The sequence below is a fragment of the Carettochelys insculpta genome, chromosome 13, assembly GCF_033958435.1.
Source record: "Carettochelys insculpta isolate YL-2023 chromosome 13, ASM3395843v1, whole genome shotgun sequence".
NCBI classification, from domain to species: domain Eukaryota; kingdom Metazoa; phylum Chordata; order Testudines; family Carettochelyidae; genus Carettochelys; species Carettochelys insculpta.
The window spans coordinates 13789276-13809724 of NC_134149.1; the positions used below are offsets into that span (position 1 = coordinate 13789276).

Here is a 20449-nt window from a genome sequence, read left to right on the forward strand (position 1 = left end):
TGATGGGGGGCGTGAAATATGATTTTTTTTTTTGGTGAAAGTTTGCCCAAAAGCAGCCATTTCCCCCATCCCACTGAGTTAGCGATATGCTGAAAAACATGCTGAAGGCTTGCATGAAAAAGTGCCACAACCATGTCAACGCTCAGGAGAACATCACCTGGGACCGTCCCCAGTGGAGACGAGGAATCTGGGAGGGGATGGCACAATCTGCAAGGACCCACTGGAGTGCAGATGAGGACAGGAGGAGAAGAAGAAAAGTGCGGCTAAAAATTGCCCCGCGACCCTCCAATAGCTACCAGCACCCGCCCCTTCTGTGATAAGCCCTGCGGCTCCAGAATCGGGCTGGGCAGCCATCAAAGGCCTCACAAACTGAAGGGTGACATGAAGACGTCCTACTCTTTATTGAGTGACCGACAAGAGGCTAGCCACAGCTCACCCTAGCCTGAACGAGGTGGAGGATATGGGACACCCAGTAAGAGCGATCAGTGCCAGGGCATTTTGTGGCTGGAGGCAACTACAAGTAATGGAAACTTCAGCATTATGTCACTGTTCCATCACCTGGGGATGGAGAGGTCCTGATGGTGCAGAACATCAGAGCTAATAAAGGTTGAAGACTGCAGGTTAGTTCCTTTCCTGTCACTGGTGGACCCCATGCATGATGTGGTCCTCCACAATCTTCCTACACTGCATTCAGCTAAATTTGTGTGCAAGGAACCCAGGAAATCCAACCCAGGGATTCAACGGTCTCTCTTTGCCCATTGCAGGTATTCACCAGCCCAGGGTGGTAAGTCACACAGCCATAGAAGATGGTGATGACAAAAGCCCACTGGATCTTGCAAGCCACCTCTCTGCTAGTTTAGGCCACCTGTTTCCTAGATGGACAGATTGACCCGTGAAGCGATGCTACATAGGATTATTATTTCATGCTCATTGTGGCACAGACAGAGGACAGCAGAGTTTGCTCCACAGAGAGCCAGTTCAAGGGTCTGATCCTATTTGCTGAGAGCAGAACTGGGCCTCCTTCTCGACACCGTCACTATCCTCACAGCCAGGATGCCAGCACCAAAAGGCTGAACTTCAAGCAAGTCTCTTTCTTTGCTTGTTTTAAAATCCAATGGAATGCCTGCACATCGACTCTGTTTTTCTATTGGCTGGCACCAGTGTTGCCTGGGTGACGGCTGTGTGCAAACACTCTTCTAAGGAGCCCAGCTGCTTGAAGAGCCCTGGGAATCTGCAGCCTGCAGGGGATAGAGTAGATCCCTCCACTGAGGGGGAAAAAAAACAAAACAAAACCCTGTAAGTTGCATTTAAGACAGGTAGGCACAAGAGCAGTTCTACTCTCTCCCACCAGGGCCATGAAGAATTCAATGCCATGGCTGAGGCTCAGACCTGATGTCCCAGGAATATCATCACTCTCCTGTCTGCAGAACTGACCAGCTAATCTGCACATTACTGCAGCAAAGAGCCTGTCCAATGAGCTAAACCTACTTTGCTTATGAGTAGCAAGTGCTGCTTTCTGATATGGGTGGGGAGATATTTAATAGTTAGACATAGATGTGGGTATTTACAGGCCCTGACCATTGGGGCTATAAGGGACTTAACCAATCAAAGCAGCTGCATTTTTTGTTCTCTCTTTCCCGATCAGCGGACGGGCCGTTGGCGTAGATTAGGCGAGAAAGCTCAGCAATCCCCAAATTTCATGTACTAACCTTCTCTTAGCAAACCTGTCAGTTTCTCCCGCTAAAGCTGATGATCATGAATGGGGACGATGAAGATGCTGCCCTCAAGGACAAGGCTCACATATTAATTGAGGCTGTAATCAAGGATGCCAAAGAGCATCTTCGAGAGCTGCGAGAAAAAGAGCGAGGTATTAAATACAGAGCCTGCTGCATTCAAAGCTCTTGCGCATGTCAGAGCCCCAGCAGGCCGCTTACGCAGCGTATTGTCTGTTTTCAGAAGCTGAGTACGTCATCCAAAACATTCAATGGACACTGTGCAAGGACTTTACCGTGGAGAGGGGACAGCAGCAAATCGAGGAATACGTGGCAGTAAGTTACAGAGATTGCCTTTTGTTCAGCCTGGCTGTAAACATACGGAGCCTGCAAGGCCTGCACCTTCTGAAGTCGGCTTTCCAACTGGTGCTCTGGGGCCCTTCCTCCAGATGCATGTGTAGAGCAGCCCCAGAGATATCCCTTGAGTCATGCAGAAAGGTGCTTGGACATTTCCCAGAGCTGGTTCTATTTCCTGGTAGCTCCGAACACGCCTTATGTGCTGAAACCCTTCTTGCTTTCTTTCAAGCTTCACTTGGGTTTCCTGCCCCACTTTGCTTTCTCAGCAAGCCCTTTAACTCCTCAGTGGCACCCTGGGGTGGCTAAGTGGCTGGAACGTCCTCTTTCCTTGCATGCTTGGGTGCCCTTCATTTCCTTATTTTTCCCCTCTGGAAAACCCAGTGCTCTAATGGCCTTTCGATGAGACTCAGGTATGTCCATGCCCTGAAATTGTCTTGGGGGCTTCAGCTCAGCTCCTCCCAGATGTTTGGAGCTGGGCACCTAAGTACTTATATGGACCCAGGTTTAGATCAGAGGTGGGCACTAATTTTTGTTTGGAGGCCACTCTAAGGTTTTGGTAAGGGGTCAAGGGCCACGCTTTTCTATGGAAGGGACGCAGGTCTGGGATGGAGGGTGGGAGCAGAATGGAGAACAGGGTGGAAGACTGGGGAGCAGGAGAGGGTGTGGGCTCCGAGAGGGAGTTTGGGTGCAGGAGGGGGTGACCTGGGCCAGGGTATTGGGGTGCAGGATTGGGAGGGGGGTAGGATGCAGGAGAGGAGGCAGGAGTACCACAGTCAATGGGGGTGCCCTGTAATTCAATTTAATGTGCTCCCACTAGGCACAATAATTGAATTCCAAAAGATCAGTCATGGCAGGGTGGATCTTCCCTGTAGCATAGACGTACCCTAGTAGTGGACGTAGAGAGAATCTGGGCGGTGACCGAGGGTGGGAGATTGGGGGTGCAGGGTTCAGGAGATATGGGAGCAACAGAAGACACCTTCCTTGGGGAGAGATATAGGGAGTGGGTGCAGGACCCAGGAGGGAGATGAGGTGCCAGAGCCAGGCTCTGGCAAGCCAGCACTTACCTAAACAGCTCCCAGCCGGTAGCTCTGTTACGCAGGTTTTCTTGCCTTCCAGCAGCCCGAGCCCCTGGCGGTTCCATGGAGGTCTCTGCACCGGCGAGGGGGGCGCTTTGCACAGTGCCCCCCACCTCCAGCAAAATCTCTCAGCTCCTAGCAGCTGGAAACCAGCCAATGGGAGCTGTGAAATTGTGCTGCCCTGCCCCCAACAAAATCTCTCAGCTCCCATGAGCAGGGGAGCAGCATGAGACACCCTCCCTCCTCCACAGTGCAGAGAGCCCCAGGGAACAACCAGCCACTTGGAGCGGTGGTGCTCTCTGCTACGGGGGCAGGCCCCGGGCCAAATTAAAAGGTTTGGCAGGCAGGGTCCAGCCCCTGGATTGTATCTTAACTGTCCCTGGTTCAGATCATCTTAGAGGCTCTTTTTAACTGTCACCTCACTCAATGACTTTTCACAAACACTACACGAAAAACTCCAAGACCCTGAAGGGAGCTTAAAGTACAGCAAAGATACCAAAGCCATATGAATAGAGGCAATGCCCCAACCAGCACTGTTTCCTCTGGCCCAAGGCACTGCTTGCCTCCAGCAGGGACCTGTTAAAATCCCATCAGTAATTCTGATTTAATGCAGCCTGGGACAAGTTACTTAGGGCCAATATTTGTAAGTGCCTGTATGTTTGAACAACCTAACTTTTGAGAGAGCCCATAGGTCTAGGTTTCAGAAGAACTTAGCACCTGCAGTTCTCACTGCGGCCATCTGAAGCCCAGGGAGCTCAGCAGCTCTGGCAAAACAGGCTTTTGGAGTCTCAGGCTGGGCACCCAAAACAGAGGCACCTCAAATTAGACACAGTTTGAGAAGTTGGCCCTAAAGCTGCATGTGTTCACGTCCCTACCTGCAGGACAGGACAGTGTTCACTTATCTCACTTGACATTTATGGGGCCAAGGGTGAAAGGGGTGGAGCCAAGGCAGAGGGGGCGGGGCCGAGGGCATTCAGCCTCAGCGCTGCTGGGACCATGGTGCTGTGCACCCCCCCGCCCCCAAACACACCTCACAGCTGTGTTCAGCAGCACTTCAAAGGGGTTTGAGCTTTGTCCTCCGCTGCTGCCAAAGTAGCAGTGACACTGGCGAATGTTCTAGGCCTCTTTGAAACGGTGAGCCCCAGGGCAACTCCTTATCCCCCCCCCACTGGTGGGCTTGTTCATGGCTTTACAGTGCTTCCGACATGAAAAATACTACACATTAAAAACACACCTAATCTTCTACTCTATGCAGTATTGGAGAAAAATTCCTCTGAAATCTACAGCCAACCCAGCTCTTGCTTGGAATGCCAACCCAGCTAACTTGAACTTGTCTTCTGTTATTGCAACCCCTGCTGTGTGCACATTGAATCTTGCTAAGGTATTTGCCCCAGTAACATACTGCAGGAGAAAGTTCTTGAGGTAGTTGTGATTAGACTGTGTTTAAAAGTAGCATTTCCTTCCTACCCCATCTCCTCAAGCTTGAGTGGCATGGCAGGATTAAATGAGCAATTCAGTCAATTTTCCCCCCACTTCCTGGAAGTTATTCGTGCTGGAGAGTGGAAGTCTTATATTGTGGTGCATGTTCAGCAGACGTGGGAGTTTCATGACAGCTGGCTTCACTGGTCAGATTACCTCCAGGAAGAAGAACTGAAGTACAGCAAGAGGTACCATTACCGGGTTCGCTGGAGCATTCCAACCTGCAGGAAGCCCATCCCACGAACAACAGCATGCGTCTATTTCATCATCGAGATCTCCAAAATCAAACCACCTGTAAGTATGCAAAATATTACTCAACCATCTCATTTTCCCCTTCGAAATGAGCAAGTAAAAAAAAAATCTTACTTAAGTCTGTGGAATGACAAAGCAGTTGAATGAATGATTGCAATATGTGGGTGTCACATGAAAATTTGCCTGAGTAAGTTAAGTTCTTAACTGCATGAGTGATTAGATTACTACTTTATCCCTGTCAAGATTCTGGTGTTAATCTCTCTGCACAACCAGAAAACATCCTCTTTTGTGCTGACTAATATTGCAAGAAAGGGGCTGGAATACAAATGCTTCCAACCTTTGAGACCCTCCTTAAAATAGATAGTTCTTTGGCCTCTCCTCCCCATTGTGGCTAACATGTAACCACAGCGTGTATGCTGTCAAGGTCCTTTCATTAATCTTGCTCTATTTGCAAATGTGCTGTAATACTGTGAAGACCCAGCACAAAACTAAGTATCAAAACAAATGAAGTTTGCACAGAGCCATCAGCCTTCGATGGGTTTTGCTTAGTCACTCAGGTGCAATTCTGTAGTTTGTCCAGTAGCTCTCCCGCTCTGCAGAGCAGCTTGGCACAGTCTAGGAGTCCGATTCGAGGAAGATTTAGAACTGCATGTAAACAAATCCCTTTCAGTTCTGACTTAGGATAAGGTGACGGATTGTATTGTTCTAGACCCGTGGTTTTCAAGCAGTGGGCTGTGATAAGTGTCCAAGTGCGCCATGACATTTTGTCAATTTCCCCTTGCAGTAGCAAGAGTACTTGATCCCCTGGTGCTAGCTGGCGCTCAAGCAGCAAGGCTGGGTCTCAGCTGGCATGGGGTTCATCAATTTCCCCTCTCCCTGCAGAGGCTCTTTTAAGAGCCACCATGAAGGGACATGCCAGCCTCACAGGACCCCATTCATGTTGGGAGGCAACCAGAATGCTGCTTCCCAGCCTCAATGAGTGGGCAGGGAGCCTGCCCTACCTTTCTGCTATGGCAAGCGGGAGGGGATGGAGAGTGGGAGCCTATTGGAGCCAGCATGTGATTTAAATGCCATGTCCTGGCTCCAGTGGATTGGTAGGGAGGGGAACCTGCTTTCAGTGGTTACTTGTCTATTCAACCTCTCTAGAGTGGCATTGAGCAGCTTCTGAAAATGTGCCTGTGCTCGCTGTCTAAGACAGGCTATTTTGTAGTGGATTTGAAACATTAAAGCATTTGTTCCTTGCTTAGCTCCTTGGATGCACTACTATGGTGCAAACCTCTGCAGTAAGACTGTACCCAAAGGCAATGTAAGTATGTGACGTTCATGAGCAGTCAATTCAGCTGAAAAAAATGGGTGTGCTGTGAACTGTTTATCTCATTGAAGTGGGCTGCATTACTGAAAAGGTTGGGAACCACTGTTCTAGACATGCAAACTTGACAAAAAGAGAACTGTAACTCATAAAAATGCCTAATTTGTCTGTACTCTAGCAAACGTCTGAACTGTACCACAATTATCATTTATTGCAGACCTTGCCAGTTGAGGTATTCTTCATTTTGGAATCAAACAGACTTATTCACAGGTATATTTTGTTCTAAAAGCATTTTTTAAATAACGAACCAGAGTAGAAGGTCCCTAGCAATTGTGCATAAAACATGGTTAATTTATGGTGGGTGCAGCTATATTAGAAATGGGGACAGAATACCGTAAACCCTCGAGATACACAACTTGATTGAACTTATCTCAGGTTAACGTGACTGCCGCCCCTGACAGGTGTGGTTTCCCAGTCTCCAGAGTGGCAGGGAGCTGGGAACCAGGCAGCAGCCTGCCTCCCTTCCGCTTAAGAGCTGGGAAACTGACCAAGACTGCTGCCCTGCTCAGTTTCTCCTCTCTGGAAGCAGAGGGGAACCAAGAGCCAGGCTGCTGCCTGATTTCCAGCTCCCTGCCACTTGCGGGATCCAGGAAACTGACTAGCTGGTCAGTTTCCTGGGTCTCACAAGCAGCAGGGAGAGGGGAACTAGGCTGCTTGCCCATTCCTGGCTCCCTGCTGCTCTGGGAGGCAGGAAACAGACCTGTCTTGCTGGGCTGGTCAGTTTCCCAACTCCTGCAAGCCCAGGGGAGCTGGGAACTAGACTACAGCCTGGTTCCCATCTCTCCTTGACTTGCTGGAAAATTTGAGTTATGCAGGAGTTGCAGAAACACAACCCCCGCGTAACTCAAAGGTTTACTCTATCTTGAGGGTTTCTCACTACTGACAGGGATGGCAGTCTGACTTGTGGGTGCTGCCCTTAGCTACGTCTACAGGTGAAGCCTACATCGAAGTAGCTTATTTCAATGTAGCGACATTGAAATAGGCTATTTCGATGAATAACGTCTACACGTCCTCCAGGGCTGGCAACGTCGACGTTCAACTTCGACGTTGTGCGGCACCACATCGAAATAGGCGCTGCGAGGGAACGTCTACACGCCAAAGTAGCACACATCAAAATAAGGGTGCCAGGCACAGCTGCAGACAACATCACAGGGCGGACTCAACAGCAAGCCGCTCCCGTAAAGGGCCCTTCCCAGACACAGTTGCACTAAACAACACAAGATCCACAGAGCCGACAACTGGTTGCAGACCCTGTGCATGCAGCATGGATCCCCAGCTGCAGCAGCAGCAGCCAGAAGCCCTGGGCTAAGGGCTGCTGCACATGGTGACCATAGAGCTGCGCAGGGCTGGAGAAAGAGCGTCTCTCAACCCCTCAGCTGATGGCCACCATGGCAGACCCCGCTATTTCGATGTTGCGGGACGTGGATCGGCTACACGTGCCCTACTTTGATGTTCAACTTCAAAGTAGGGCGCTATTCCCATCCCCTCATGGGGTTAGCGGCTTTGACGTCTCACCACCTAATGTCAATGTTAACATCGAAATAGCGCCCAACACGTGTAGCCGTGACGGGCGCTATTTCGAAGTTAGTGCCGCTACTTCGAAGTAGTGTGCACGTGTAGACATGGCTCTTGACAGCAGTGGCTGCAGCCCCTGACAGGAACAGGAAATTGCTGCTGTCAGGGGCAGCAAGAGTCGGGGTGCTGCCTTGGACACAAGCAGTTTCTCTGATACCATCAGGGACGGTAGCCTTGTGGTTGCCACCCTTGACAGGAGTGATTTCCCACTCCTATCAGGGTGGCAGTTGCTTTAACCCAAGACACATGCAATTAAATTGCATGACTCTTGAGGGTTTACTATACACTCAGCTATGGTAGGGTCTCTCTGGGAGTCAGTTCCTGCAAACAGAGCTGTCTGGCTCTGCCCTGCCCTTGGCTGCTTTTACAACAGTTGAGGCCATTGTGGTTTTGGCCACCCCCCTCCCCAGCAGGGCTGACTGGTGGTGACATTAAGTTAACTCTGGTGCCTCTCCAACTGCTGGGGCCTCCCCCCAGCGGGAGCTCCCCAGCTGTTCCTGGCACAACAGGACAGAAGCTAAGAGTGTAATCTGTGATGTGTTTGGGGAATGCTTGTAACACCTTATACAAACAGGGAACCCAACCTAGCTCCACCAGTATTTGAACAGATCCCTGTACACTATTTTTGATAGCACAAGCAAGTTACAGGACAGAGCTAAAGCAGAGGCAGGAAAACAAGCTGTCTGAAGCAGAGCTCTTTAAAAAAATCCTCTCCATGCGAGTCAGGGAAACCACACATTCCATCAAACAAAAAACTTTCAGACCATTTTGAGCTTGTATAGTTTCTTATCCCATCAAGGACATGTTTCTTGGGTGCCTACTTCTTGCCTACTGAATTAGTGATGGATTTACAATAGCCCACAAAGCCTCATACTTTGCCCACTTCAAAGCTCCATTTTCCAGCTGCTGAACTTTGATGTGCAGCTGATTAGCACCTTCATTCTTAAATTATTTGTCTTGTTTCTTCCTAGACCAGGACAGTGTCGGGTTAGAGAAAAGTGGCTCAAAGACATCATTGAAAGCAAAAGGGTTCTCGTGGACAGCATAACTTTCTAAATAAACTCTTGATTCAGATTAAATCAGACTCAAAAGTGTGCCTACAGTCTGTTGGCATAGAGCAATAAACTAAATGGGACAGTTTTAGGCTTTTATTGTTGGCCTTTTCTTCTTTTGCTAGCTCTTCTGATTTATATCCTACAATGACAGTATCTGATTACTATATTATGCACATATTTTAAATTTGTATGACATTAACATTTGACAGCTTAAGGTTCTGATCTTGAAGCTGCCTCTGCACAGGCATAAGTAGTGCTAGCAAAAGAGAGGTAAAAGATCAGGATATACACAGATGATTAGAGGTAGGGTAAGCCTAATGTTATGTTAAAACAAGGTTTATAAATCCAACAAAGGTAGAAAACAGGATTTCTACAATATTTATGGAAACCTACTAAGGGTAGAAATATTTCCACTCCTCAGAACTACACACCAAGGATTTTAAAAGTATTAGAGACACTTTAAAATGTATTGAAGAAAGAATACGTTAAAGGATATGCAGGATACTCATTTTGGGAACGTGCCAGATGCTACTGGGGAAATACTGGATAAGAAGTGACCAGGAGCAGGCCTCACCTCAAATATTAAGAAAGATTAAAACTACTGAGAAAAAGGAAATTAAAATACGACAGGTAAAAATTAAAGTTTTCTAGATTTCTATCAGCAAAGAAATTCAGAACTGGAATTAAAATTCTCAGTTACTGCCTGTGTATTTCCAGGACTTCTAAACACTGGCTACTATTTCATCCCACCAGCCAGATATCTACGTAGAGCAGCTAAGTTAAAAAAGAGGCAAGCTGGGAGTTCTTTCATTCAACATCCTGAGTTTTCATAGATTCTCGGCCAGACTCTTACTGTTATTACTTTTACAAAATGCATGGCTTGCGATATTCATTTTAAAATACTTCAAACCAACATCTATTAAATTACAAATATATTTCTATTTACAAATGGAGTCTGAATCACAGAATGATGAAGGCAGCTGTTTTAAGGAAGAAAACGAAAAGGAAACCATAAATGTAAATTGTGTAACGTATGAAAAGCATATCAGAAATGAACAGACATAATCAAATCTAAGCTGACATTCAGGAATTCCTTAATTTTTGCTCCCAGTTGCGGCCAGTTTATGGTGGTTAAGTCTAGCCTGATTATGTCCATGATGATTAACCAAAATGAATGGAAGATGGTTATGTTTCATTTCACCAGCAGCAGCCCGGTTGACAGTGGTATACTGCCACATCCACATCAAGGTCTAAATCAGTACATTACCATCTTGTACGACCCTCCCTGTGTGTTTCTCAGACTCATACAGGATTTGTACTTCCCCTAAGGGCAGTCGCCTGCGCCTGGCGAGTGAGTTATCCAAACAGCCTATTAAGGGTAATTGTTTCTCTGATATAAATGATCCATTCCTGAAAACTGCATCCCATCAGGTGGAAAACACTGTAGCACTTTACAGGTGTTTCCAAGTCACAAGAAGAATGGGTTAGTTCCTGCTTCCAACAATCCATGCTGTACAATTAAAAAGTAGTTATTTGTCTTCTTTGCCCTTAGTCTTTCTGTAGACCATCTCCCGGAAGCTAGCCAGGATCTTGTTCTCTCGCTTCCGTCTCTCCTCCTGGTTGAAAGAGGCCAGGGCTCTCTTCTCATCTGCACTGTAGATCTGGTTCTCCTTACGCAGACGCACAGCTTCCATTCGGCGGTGCCTGAAGAGAGCATTGCATGTCAGCTGGCAAAAACCCATTTATCCTCACCCTCTTTGGGAGAATTTGCCCCATCCTACATTGCTTTTCCTATCATCCAGCATGCTACCTGAAACTCACTAGCACTATCTCCTCTATTGTCTAAACATCTGGTTTACAGTGTTATGAACTCTAACGATATTTACATTCCAATGCAATTGTAATACCTTGCTACTATTTTTATCTGTATACCTTAAAGTACTTTACAAAGGAGGCATGAATCAGCATCCCCATTATACAGAAGGAAAACTGAGGCACTGGGGTGCAGTTGATAGGAGAGCTGCTGAGTATTTCTGCTGTTACAAAAACATACCTGTAATAAACTTACTCTAGATCATCAGAGGTTAAAAGTATGTTCATAGTCATAGGCTATTTAATCTTTTTGTTCCATAGTAACTTTCAACTTGACCACTCACAGCATTGTAAATTTCACCCAAAGTACTATCAGCAAAAACAAACAAACTCTACCTGCTACCACTCATTACATAACCAGAACTCTCGAATGATGCGATCTCTTCACTTGTCAAGCCAATTTCACCTCGGCGAGGGATGCGTTTTCCAGCCTTTACATACTCTGCCATCGCTGCACCCTCACCAGGCAACAAGGCATGGCCGTAGCTTTAAAACAAACAAAGGCATCAGTTTGTAACTGAACCGGTCACAAGCAATGTTCCCTGTAATCTTTTCCATCCATGTGTGGAATACTTTTTCCTTTTATGGGCACCAAGGCATGTACAAATGGACAACACAAAGAGAAACAGAAAACCTAGCTGTGGGCGCTCTGCTAATCAGCTGGGTGACATCTGAATTTCTCCTGAGCGACTGCCAAGCTCACAGCTTGAAGGGAACACTGGTCACAAGAGTAATTAAATCACGAGCTAAAGCAAAGGAGACCTGATAAATCCAGCACTAGAAACTCAACGAAGTGATATGTATTTCACAAAACTACAGCAACAGCATATTTAATAGTTTGTTCAAATTCTTGGACATGGCGTTCCGGAATATTCACTCCCATGCTGGATTTCCAGACTAACTGAAGCAAGGAAGTTTGTAACAGAAGTTTCCATTTACTACAGGACTGTCTTTCTCTGGGTTGACATGTAACTGTTCTTCTGGAGAGGAATGGTCAGTAAAAGTAACTCACTTGATCTCTCACTATTCATCACCCAAGATAGTCAGTCCTCCAGTTAATGTCTCTGCTTCTTTTATTCTCATAGTTTCCATCAACCAGAGAGATTGTAAGCCAACAGCTTCATCAAAAAATCAATTAAAATGGATATTTAATTTAATAGTAAGATGGGATAAAGTTACCATATTGCAGAAAGCATTTGAAAAAAATAATGCAATGTGGCCACTCTATTGAAAAAAGGAACAAGTTGCCTGTAACAAAAGTTATAAGGTACACACACTGATCAGGGTACGTCTACACTAGAGTTTTGCAGACAAAACTTGCAGAGCATCTACACAAAAAAAGGCTTTTTGCTGACAGAAACTGCTGACAAAAAAGCTGTGTAGATGGTCTGGGGGCTCTTTTGCCAACATGGTGGATGAAAAGATCAAGCTGTTTTTATGTGTAGACACGATCTGTCAACAGAAGTTTTGTAGGAACATCTCTTCTGAAAGTAACTTCCGTAGATAGATGCTTCTAGTGTAGACATAGCCTTAGAGTTCTAGCTGATTCCACAAGGTTTTCAGTTTAAGAATAAAACCAAGACTTAGTGCTTCTAACAAATGAAAGTCAGTGGGAAAAACCTCCTCATCACTCATGATTAGATGTGCTATTTTATTCTAATAGATGAAGTGCCTGTAACAATCTCTTCTGACAGATTCCTGCATGTACACATTGTGCAACTTTCTAGCATACAGCTGTCAGGTAAAAAGGTGACATAGTAGTCTTCATGTTTACTTTCTTTGATTTGACCTGTTTGCATCAATCATATATAGACTACTTACTTCAAAGGCCTATCATCTTGAGATGCATGCATTTTTGGAGCTTCTGGTCCAATTAAATTATCAGCTTCTGTATTTTCTGCAATACACAAATAATCAAGAACGTTATTGTTGTACCTTCTGTTTTGCACATATCTGTCACACAGGACATCAACTGATGCTACTGAACTGAATACCAAGGAGTTTTAACAGATGAGTTAAATAGAAAGAACCTACTTGATCTCTCAATCCAGAGATCGTCCCCTTGAAGTGGTTCATCAGAATCTTCACTACTTGAATCACTGGATTTCTTCCTACTCCTCTTACTCTTCTTTTTCTTAGACTTCTTTCTGTTACGAAGATAAAGACGAGACCGACCGCCATTTATAATCTAGTGAGGAAAAGGCAACGGTGCGAGGGGCCAGGCTTAATTGATCAATTATTGAAGCATCATCCACGTGAAGGGTTCAATTAATTATTTTTTCTTTTTTGGTATCTGTGCAGTAATTCAAAAAAAACATTCCATTATACAGACCCTCCAAGCACCATTATGGGTTTCCATGCACTTTTCTTTGGCAGAGTATTCTTTCAAGTCTCGACGGCATCTTTTATAAGCCAGAATTCAGTTTGTTGAGGTAGAGTCATGCAGATTTTGAAATTAGGCTATTACATAATATCCTGGCCCTTTCAACTACATGACAAACAGAAATGTTGGCACTTCCTTAGCAGCTAGGGAAATAATATTGAAATAGTGCTTCCCCTAGTAGAAGACACATAAAGACTTAAAAACAGCAGGTTTTTAATGCAATATTTTTGAGAACTGCTCTTACTTTCTGTGTTTCTTTTTCTTCTTCTTGGGTTTCTTTTTATCTTCCTCATCTGAAAAATTGAACATAAAAACCCCATAATAATAGCTTGATGCTTCATCACTCTTTATCGGAAATATAATCCCCTCTTCAACAGCAACTAAAGCAAGGAGGAGAAAACTAAAGGCATACAACAGTCAGCAGCTCACCCAAGATAAAAGCATACGTCCCTGAATTCCTCAACTCAACCTGCACCAGAATATACAACATTAATTTCCAGCACAGATTTTTTTTTTTTTGACAACTATCAACAACACAGGTTGAACCTCTTTAGTCCGGCCCACTCTTATCCAGCGACATCTGTAATCTGGCATGATTGTAGTTAGCTGGATAACCACTTACCACTGGCGTGGCCAAATTTCCCATGGGCCCATAAAATTTGTTTCCAGCCACAGTCCTGGCTCGCAGTGTTCTGTGCTGTTATTTGGCTCTAATTTACCCCTGAATGTCTTCTAAGAGCCCAGTAAACAGTGGAAGCATTGGTGATGCTGCTGGACAATATTGACCTCCTGTAGGCCAACAAATTCTCTTGTTCAGCACTGGTCAGGTCCAGAGGGTGCCAGACTAGAGAGATCCATCCTGTACATTGTTGCGGTTCTGCCTTTCACCCACCAGAGGCCACTGTGGCACCAGAACAACCAGCAGCCTGTTGCATTCATCACAGCACCATTCATCACATTCATCACACGGACAGAGCGGGGGCAATGGAGGCAGGAGAGGTTCCAGACTATGACTCAGACAGGGTAGTGATGGGAACTGACTAGGACACAGGTTCAGGAGCTAAGTGGGGTTACAGCACTGAGCCCTGTGGCTGAATGGGAGAGCTGCTGCCAGGGTCACACGGTGATGGGAGCCAATGTGCCTGACCAGTTTTCGGTCAGCCATGGCCCGCATGGGGGAGGCTCCCCAACTCCCTGACAACCTTCCCTCTACACCAGAAAAAAGTCCGCAACAAAACCGTCCCATGTTACTCCCACCCACACTCAATAACCCCCCAGGTTCGCTCTCAGGCTCCTTCCCTGTCCTTCAGCTCTCCATTACTCCTCAGGCCCCCAAAAGCCTTTCACTGCTGAGGGATGTGAGAAATGTGTGTCTGTAATGTAGTTTAAATGAATTACTCAATGTTCTGTAGCATTAGGCCTGGTAAGAAATCTACTTGTAAAAATTACCCGAATCCTTTTTTTGTCTGTATTGTTACAGACATACTTGCTGACAAATATTTTTAAACAAGTTACCGAAAGAATTGAAATTGGTGTGATCATATTATGTTTTGAAAATAAAATATGCAGAAATGTAAAACACTGATGACAGAATTCCCCCAAGAGTAAGTTCCATGTATTAGAGAGGAGGGTCTCAATTACAGGCCATTTACAATTGCAAATCAACGTCAAAACTGTTCAATATGCTCCTACACTATTACCACCTGGCCTGAAATGCCTGCTGGATGAAATTCTGGAGACCATTCCCTGATGGCCAGACCCTACATGCAGAATCAAGGCACAGGAAACGCAACAGACAAGTGAAAGAATGTCAGGATTAGCAATTCATTACTGAAGCCCAGCAACAGAGGCTGTATGTTGTTTCTGGGCTAGAATGCTGGCATTTCACATCCTGCACAAAGTGGCTCAGGGCTGAGAGACTTCACAGAGGGTGTGTTTTAAGGAGACATTTGAATGGAGAGAACGGTGATTTGATACACAAGAACAGAGGCTATTCTAAACGTAAGAAGTGACCCAGACATGAGACTAGGAAAGGGGCACAAAGAAAAACGGCTCAGCTTGAAAAAATGACGGATGGACTCAGGTAGAAATGGAATTACAAAAAGTTTCACTACTATCACATGGCTATTGGGAGAAGAAGAAAATCTCTTATGTATTCTGTAGTCCAGGGACAGGGAACCATTTTTTGGGTCGGAGGCCACATAAAAGAGAAACAAACAAAAAAACATAAAACCATTATTGACGTGACCTTTGACAGTCACCTCACTCATCCCATGCTCCAGCACCATGGGCAGGAGGGAGGAGAAGTGCGGATTGCAGTTCAGGGCTTCTCCCAGGCCAGATTAACTCCTTTAGGGGCCCAGGGTGGGAGCAAAAGTAGAGCTGGGGGTTCAATGTGCAGGAAGGGGCTGCTGGGGAGCAGGTGTGGGATCTGGGTGGAAGGAAAGGTGCAAGAGTGTCCTGAGGGTGTGTGTTTGGGGTCTGGATGGGAGGGTACAGAAACAAGCTAAGGGTGGGAAGTCTGGGTTGGAGGGAGGGTGCAGCAGTGGGTGATCTGTGTGGGAGGTAAGGGCATAAGTGGGCTGGGGGCAGCAATGGAAGGTACAGGAGTATGCTGGAGGCGAGGTGTCTGGGCAGGAGCGAGGGTGCAAAAGTGGGCAGGAGGTGAGGGTCTAGGAGGGAGGGAGAATGCAGGAGCAGGGTGAGGGGGTGTGGATAGGAGGAGCTGACAGGAATGTACTGGGATCACCACCTCTGGCCACCGCCACCACCCCTGCCCTCTTCCCTGGCTGCAGAAACAGCAGTGGCACAGAAAAGTATCTCCATGGAGCCTTTTTTCACTCTTGCTGCGTCCGGACATCTCCCCCTACTCTGACTGCCTAGAATTCCAGCCCACCGAGGACTGGCTGTGGGGAGGAGAACCCCAAGCCTCAGGGTCCACATCCAGGCAAAGCGGGGCCAGATCCAGACTGGGAGTTCTCCACCCCAGCTGCAGTCAGATTCACAGAGATTTCTCCCCATAACGAGCAACTAAAATACAAAATTCCAGAACACTACAAGGATTCCAACAGGCACAATATTCCAAAAGCCTATAAAGCACATGCACAGTGTCAGACCAGAGAGTTTAAAAAAAAGCCTTGTTTTCTTACCACTGGAGTTCAGTTCAGACTCAGACTCACTGTCGCTGTCCTCGGAATGCTTTCTGTGTTTTCTTTTGGACCTCTTTCTTTTCTTCTCCTTTTTCTTCTTCTTCTTTTTCTCTTCTGAAAAGATTTAAAAAGAGAACATTTGCAGCAAGATACTCCACTAATATTTTGGATTTAACACACCAGCATGCCCCTCACATGGGCTACTCTATCACGCTGGACGAGTCTTACTGAAGTCAGCAGAGATCTCGACAAGTAAAGTGAACAGATTCTAACCCTCAATCTTATATTAGTGTGCAAACAACTTCTATGATCAAAACAAAATACCTTCTGAACTTGAATCTGAAGAGCTGCTCTTAGATTTTGCCTCCTCATCTTCTGCTGGGGTATGCTCATCAGAACTGAACAGGCACAAAAAGATCTTAAATATAATGAATATTTTGGATCGTTTATCTAAAAAAATCAAACATGCAATTGTTTGCAAATTCAGAGACTGTGTTAGTAACGAAGGAAGCCATTAAATAACTAATACTTGAGTCACTCTCCAAATCACAATACATTTGATATACAACATGCTGAAACACTATGTAATTGATCCATTGGGTTTATACCAAAAAAATCATATCCAGGCATGACTGTTTATTGATTTAAGTGTGAAGATGTGTAACGTGAATTACAAGGAACAGAGAAAGCAAAGCAAGAACAAGACTTTTCTGTAAATATTAGTGTTGACAGTGATCAGAGAGCCAAAAGATTAAAAAATTCCAAAAGAAATACTTACTCTGGGTCAGGAACCTTTGGTGACAGTCCCCAGACTTCAGGTGCTCCCAATTCTCCAATCCTCTCTCTCTCATTTAATCTCCTACAAAGTGACATACCAGCATTAAAATCTAATGTGCTACTCCCACCAAACAGGTATTCAAAACCTGAGTAGTTTTGTGTTTTGACAGCATTTCTAGTCTCCAAAATCCAATCTAATGAAAGGATATTTTCTTCACTTCAGTGTTTAACATTTGCTTATTCCCTCCAAAAATAACCCTTAGTTTAACACTGGCTTTCTCAATTAGCAGGACAGCAACCAAGAAAGGGTTGAGAAATTTTAAAGGAAACCTCTGCAAGCATCAGTTAATCCTCAGACTTTGTAGTAAAAACAGGGTTTTTGGCCACATACATATTGTTCCCAATTAATTGTTTCAGGAAATGGATGTAATCATCACATTAAATACTTTAGACACATTATTTTTTGTGGAAAAACTCAAAGGCAAAGGTAACTAGTCTGTGGCAGATTATTGCCCAAGACCTCTCTCCAGTGGCCCTCATTTAAAAAAAAAAAGGAAGACGTAATCAGTAGAGACAGTTTATTATTCCAATGCATGATGCTTTGCTTTTGATCAGAACAATCAGGCTTGTCATCACCTTATGTTACCCTTGGGAGTGCTGAAGCAGTCTTTATATGGGTGGGTGCTGAGAAGTCATTGACTCAAACTGCAAACCCTATATACAATGGAATCTACTTCAAGCCTGGGCATGCAACAGCACCCCCGGCACTCCTAATTCCAGCATCTGTGGATGTACTATTTGTGAGGCCCTGCTAAATTCACAGCCATGCAAAACATGTCACAGACCATGAAGTCTGGTGTCTTCCAGTTAAATCTGGCCTTTTGTGTGCTTTTACCCTATACTATACAGATTGCATGGGGGAGACCACCATTGCTCAAATTGGAGGTCCTAATCCAAACAGAAATGCAAAGGGGTGGTGCTGTTCATTGTATTTTAACTTACTTCTACCCTGCCTTTTCAGCTGGGCAGCTCTGAGGGTAGCATCCCAACAGTAACATTGCAGATGTAAGGGTGGCAATACTACACCCATGTCACCCTTACTTCTGCACTGTTGATTTCAGAGCTGGACACCTAGAAAGTGGCAGCTGCAAAGGCCCCAGCCTTGCAGGAAGCAATGCAGAAATAAGGGTGACAATACCATCTCATCTTTACTTCTGTGCTGCTGCCGTCAGTAGCTCCTCCTTTGGAGCTGGGCTCCCAGCCAGCAGCCAATGATCTCCAGCTCCGAGGACAGCACCACCAGCAACAGCAGTGCAGAAATAAGGGTGGCAATACTGCAATCCCTCCCAAACTTGCAATAACCTGACAAGCCCCACATAATTCTTTTTGGGCCAGGAACCCTACAACACCATGTCATTTTGGATTTAAATGTTGGAAATCATGAAATTTACCATTTAAAAAAAAATCCTATGACCATGACATCGATCATAATGGGCCATGAATTTGGTATGGCCATAACTATTTGTAAGCTGTGTAAGCTCTGCAAGCAACGCAAGATAATTTAATGAGTGGGGCCTTATCAGACCTGTGGGGCTACATAATTACATTAATATAAATATCTGCACACTATTTCATGTCATGTCCCTTTGGATCACCTATTAACTTCCTACATCATTTCTTTAATGGACAAAGTCAGGGGAAAGCCATCCTAGTTTATCAAAAACTAAAGTGGAGCAAGAAATGAATATAGCAGCTAAGTGGTGAGCTGCACTGGGACATTTAGAACAAGGCTGGACAAGGCACTAAAATGTGTACTGTAGGCCACACTCCTGCACTGGGAAAAAGGGATTGTCTTCATGTCTGCAGGACCAAGGAGAGTGGACAGAAGGGGCTTTGGAGACTCTATAGCCTAAGGGAGGCTGGGGTACACCCAGGGTGCGCCACCACTGTTGGGGGTTTGGCTCCTAGTGTGGGGACTCCGACAAGGACAGGGCGGTATTTCGAGGTCTCCGGGGCTAGCTCTTGCCTCTGCCCCACCTCGCAATATGTTGGCCAGAGGCGACGCGGGGCGCCAGGGGGGCAGGACTGGGGCAGGGGCCGACTTGGGACTCGCCTCTGCCGTAGGAGCTCCTCCTTCTCTTTCTCGTAGTAGTCCGGCCACTGCTTGCTGCTGCCGTGGTGGTGGTGCCCGTGGTGCGCGGAGGAGCGCGGCCCGCCCGGCGTGCGCTCCCGGGAGCGGGACCAGCTGCGGCTCCGCCGATGCTTCAAACCGTTGCGCTCCCGAGAGCGCGACCTCCTGCCTCGCTTGTCGGGAGAAGCGGGCCGGTGGGGCCGGCTGGTTCTCGGGGGCGAGGGGCTCGCCGGGGAGCTGCTGCTGCTGCTGCTGCTGCTGCCGCCGCCCTTCCGCCGGGGTTCCGGAGAGCCCTGCGGGCTTCGAGACCGGGACACCGGGGCCATCACGGCCTCCAGAGGCCGGGACGCGAGAATGCCTCCCGGGTTGCTAACCAAGCGCCAGCAGCCACCACAAGCTACTTCCGGGTGGCGCACCACTAAACCGCTCCGCGCAACACCACTTCCGGTCGCTGCCCCGAACTATGAAAGTTCTTCCGGGTACCTCACCCACATCCGTCCGCAGGGAAACAATTTCCAAGTGTCACACCCAAACCCTTCCGGTCCTCGTGCAAAGAGGGTCTGACCTGCCGAGTGCAACAGAATAACTCGCCGCCTGCAACGAGGCGGTATCATTTGGTTCCTGCGTCAGGCCAGGCGGTTTCGCGGTGTCGGAGGCCAAGTAGCGGGCAGAGTGCAGGGACCAAGAGGAGGACTCCCCCTACCGCCCAATCTGACAGCCCGGCCCCACGCTCGGGAGCCGGGGTGGGAGCTGCCCCACGCGTGTGCAAGGGACACGACTCTCTGGGTGGCCGGGGGAAATCCTACGACCCCCGCCCCCCTCCTGGAGGTGGGGCTCCCCAGGGGGTGCAAGGCGGAGACAGGCGAGCCGATGACACTGCCCGCCGTGGTGGGGATGGTCTGTGAGTCGCCACCAGGGAACCGGCCTGAGACCAGCACCTGCTTGACAGGTCCCAGACCAGCCATCAGATGGAAACAGCGTTTATTGAGGCTCTGGCTGTCCCACGTCAGCCTCAGTTCCAGCCACTTCCATTGCTGTACTGAGCTCTCACTGGATAATTTAATCGGTGGCGCTACAAAGGTGCCATTCAATGAGGAGCCTGTGTGACTGTCCACAGGGTAGACTTGAACTTGGGAGCTCCTGTGCTTGGTGCATGAGCCTCTACAGTTTGAGCTAAAAGCCCCCTGGCTCTTAGCTAAGGCTGCAGACGAGATGTGTAAGTGGGCTAGGTGTCACTACATGGGAGAGTGATCACACCTAGG

The 20449-nt window shown here is 46.9% G+C and overlaps 2 protein-coding genes across 6 annotated transcripts; one reads left to right on the forward strand and one right to left on the reverse strand.

Annotated features, from left to right (window-relative positions):
- The first annotated feature begins 1648 nt into the window (after window positions 1-1648).
- Window positions 1649-12844, forward strand: AKAP14 (A-kinase anchoring protein 14). 5 transcript variants are annotated; one of them, XM_075008040.1, is made up of 6 exons: window positions 1649-1867; window positions 1957-2048; window positions 4739-4918; window positions 6124-6182; window positions 6403-6455; window positions 8792-9645. In XM_075008040.1, the coding sequence occupies exons 1-6, from the start codon at window positions 1750-1752 to the stop codon at window positions 8866-8868; spliced, it is 579 nt and encodes a 192-aa protein (XP_074864141.1). In that variant the 5' UTR covers window positions 1649-1749; the 3' UTR covers window positions 8869-9645. The 5 variants fall into 5 exon arrangements, with proteins under 5 accessions (XP_074864141.1, XP_074864144.1, XP_074864142.1 ...); XM_075008043.1 differs by having other exon boundaries at window positions 4776-4918; XM_075008041.1 differs by having other exon boundaries at window positions 4787-4918.
- On the reverse strand, window positions 9791-19597 carry NKAP (NFKB activating protein). The gene is made up of 9 exons (XM_075008039.1): window positions 19170-19597; window positions 17058-17138; window positions 16604-16677; window positions 16280-16393; window positions 13375-13423; window positions 12782-12894; window positions 12569-12644; window positions 11084-11233; window positions 9791-10579 (listed from the first exon to the last, which is right to left on the reverse strand). Exons 1-9 carry the CDS (start codon window positions 19511-19513, stop codon window positions 10405-10407), a joined length of 1176 nt encoding a protein of 391 aa, XP_074864140.1. The 5' UTR covers window positions 19514-19597; the 3' UTR covers window positions 9791-10404.
- Window positions 19598-20449: the final 852 nt, after the last annotated feature.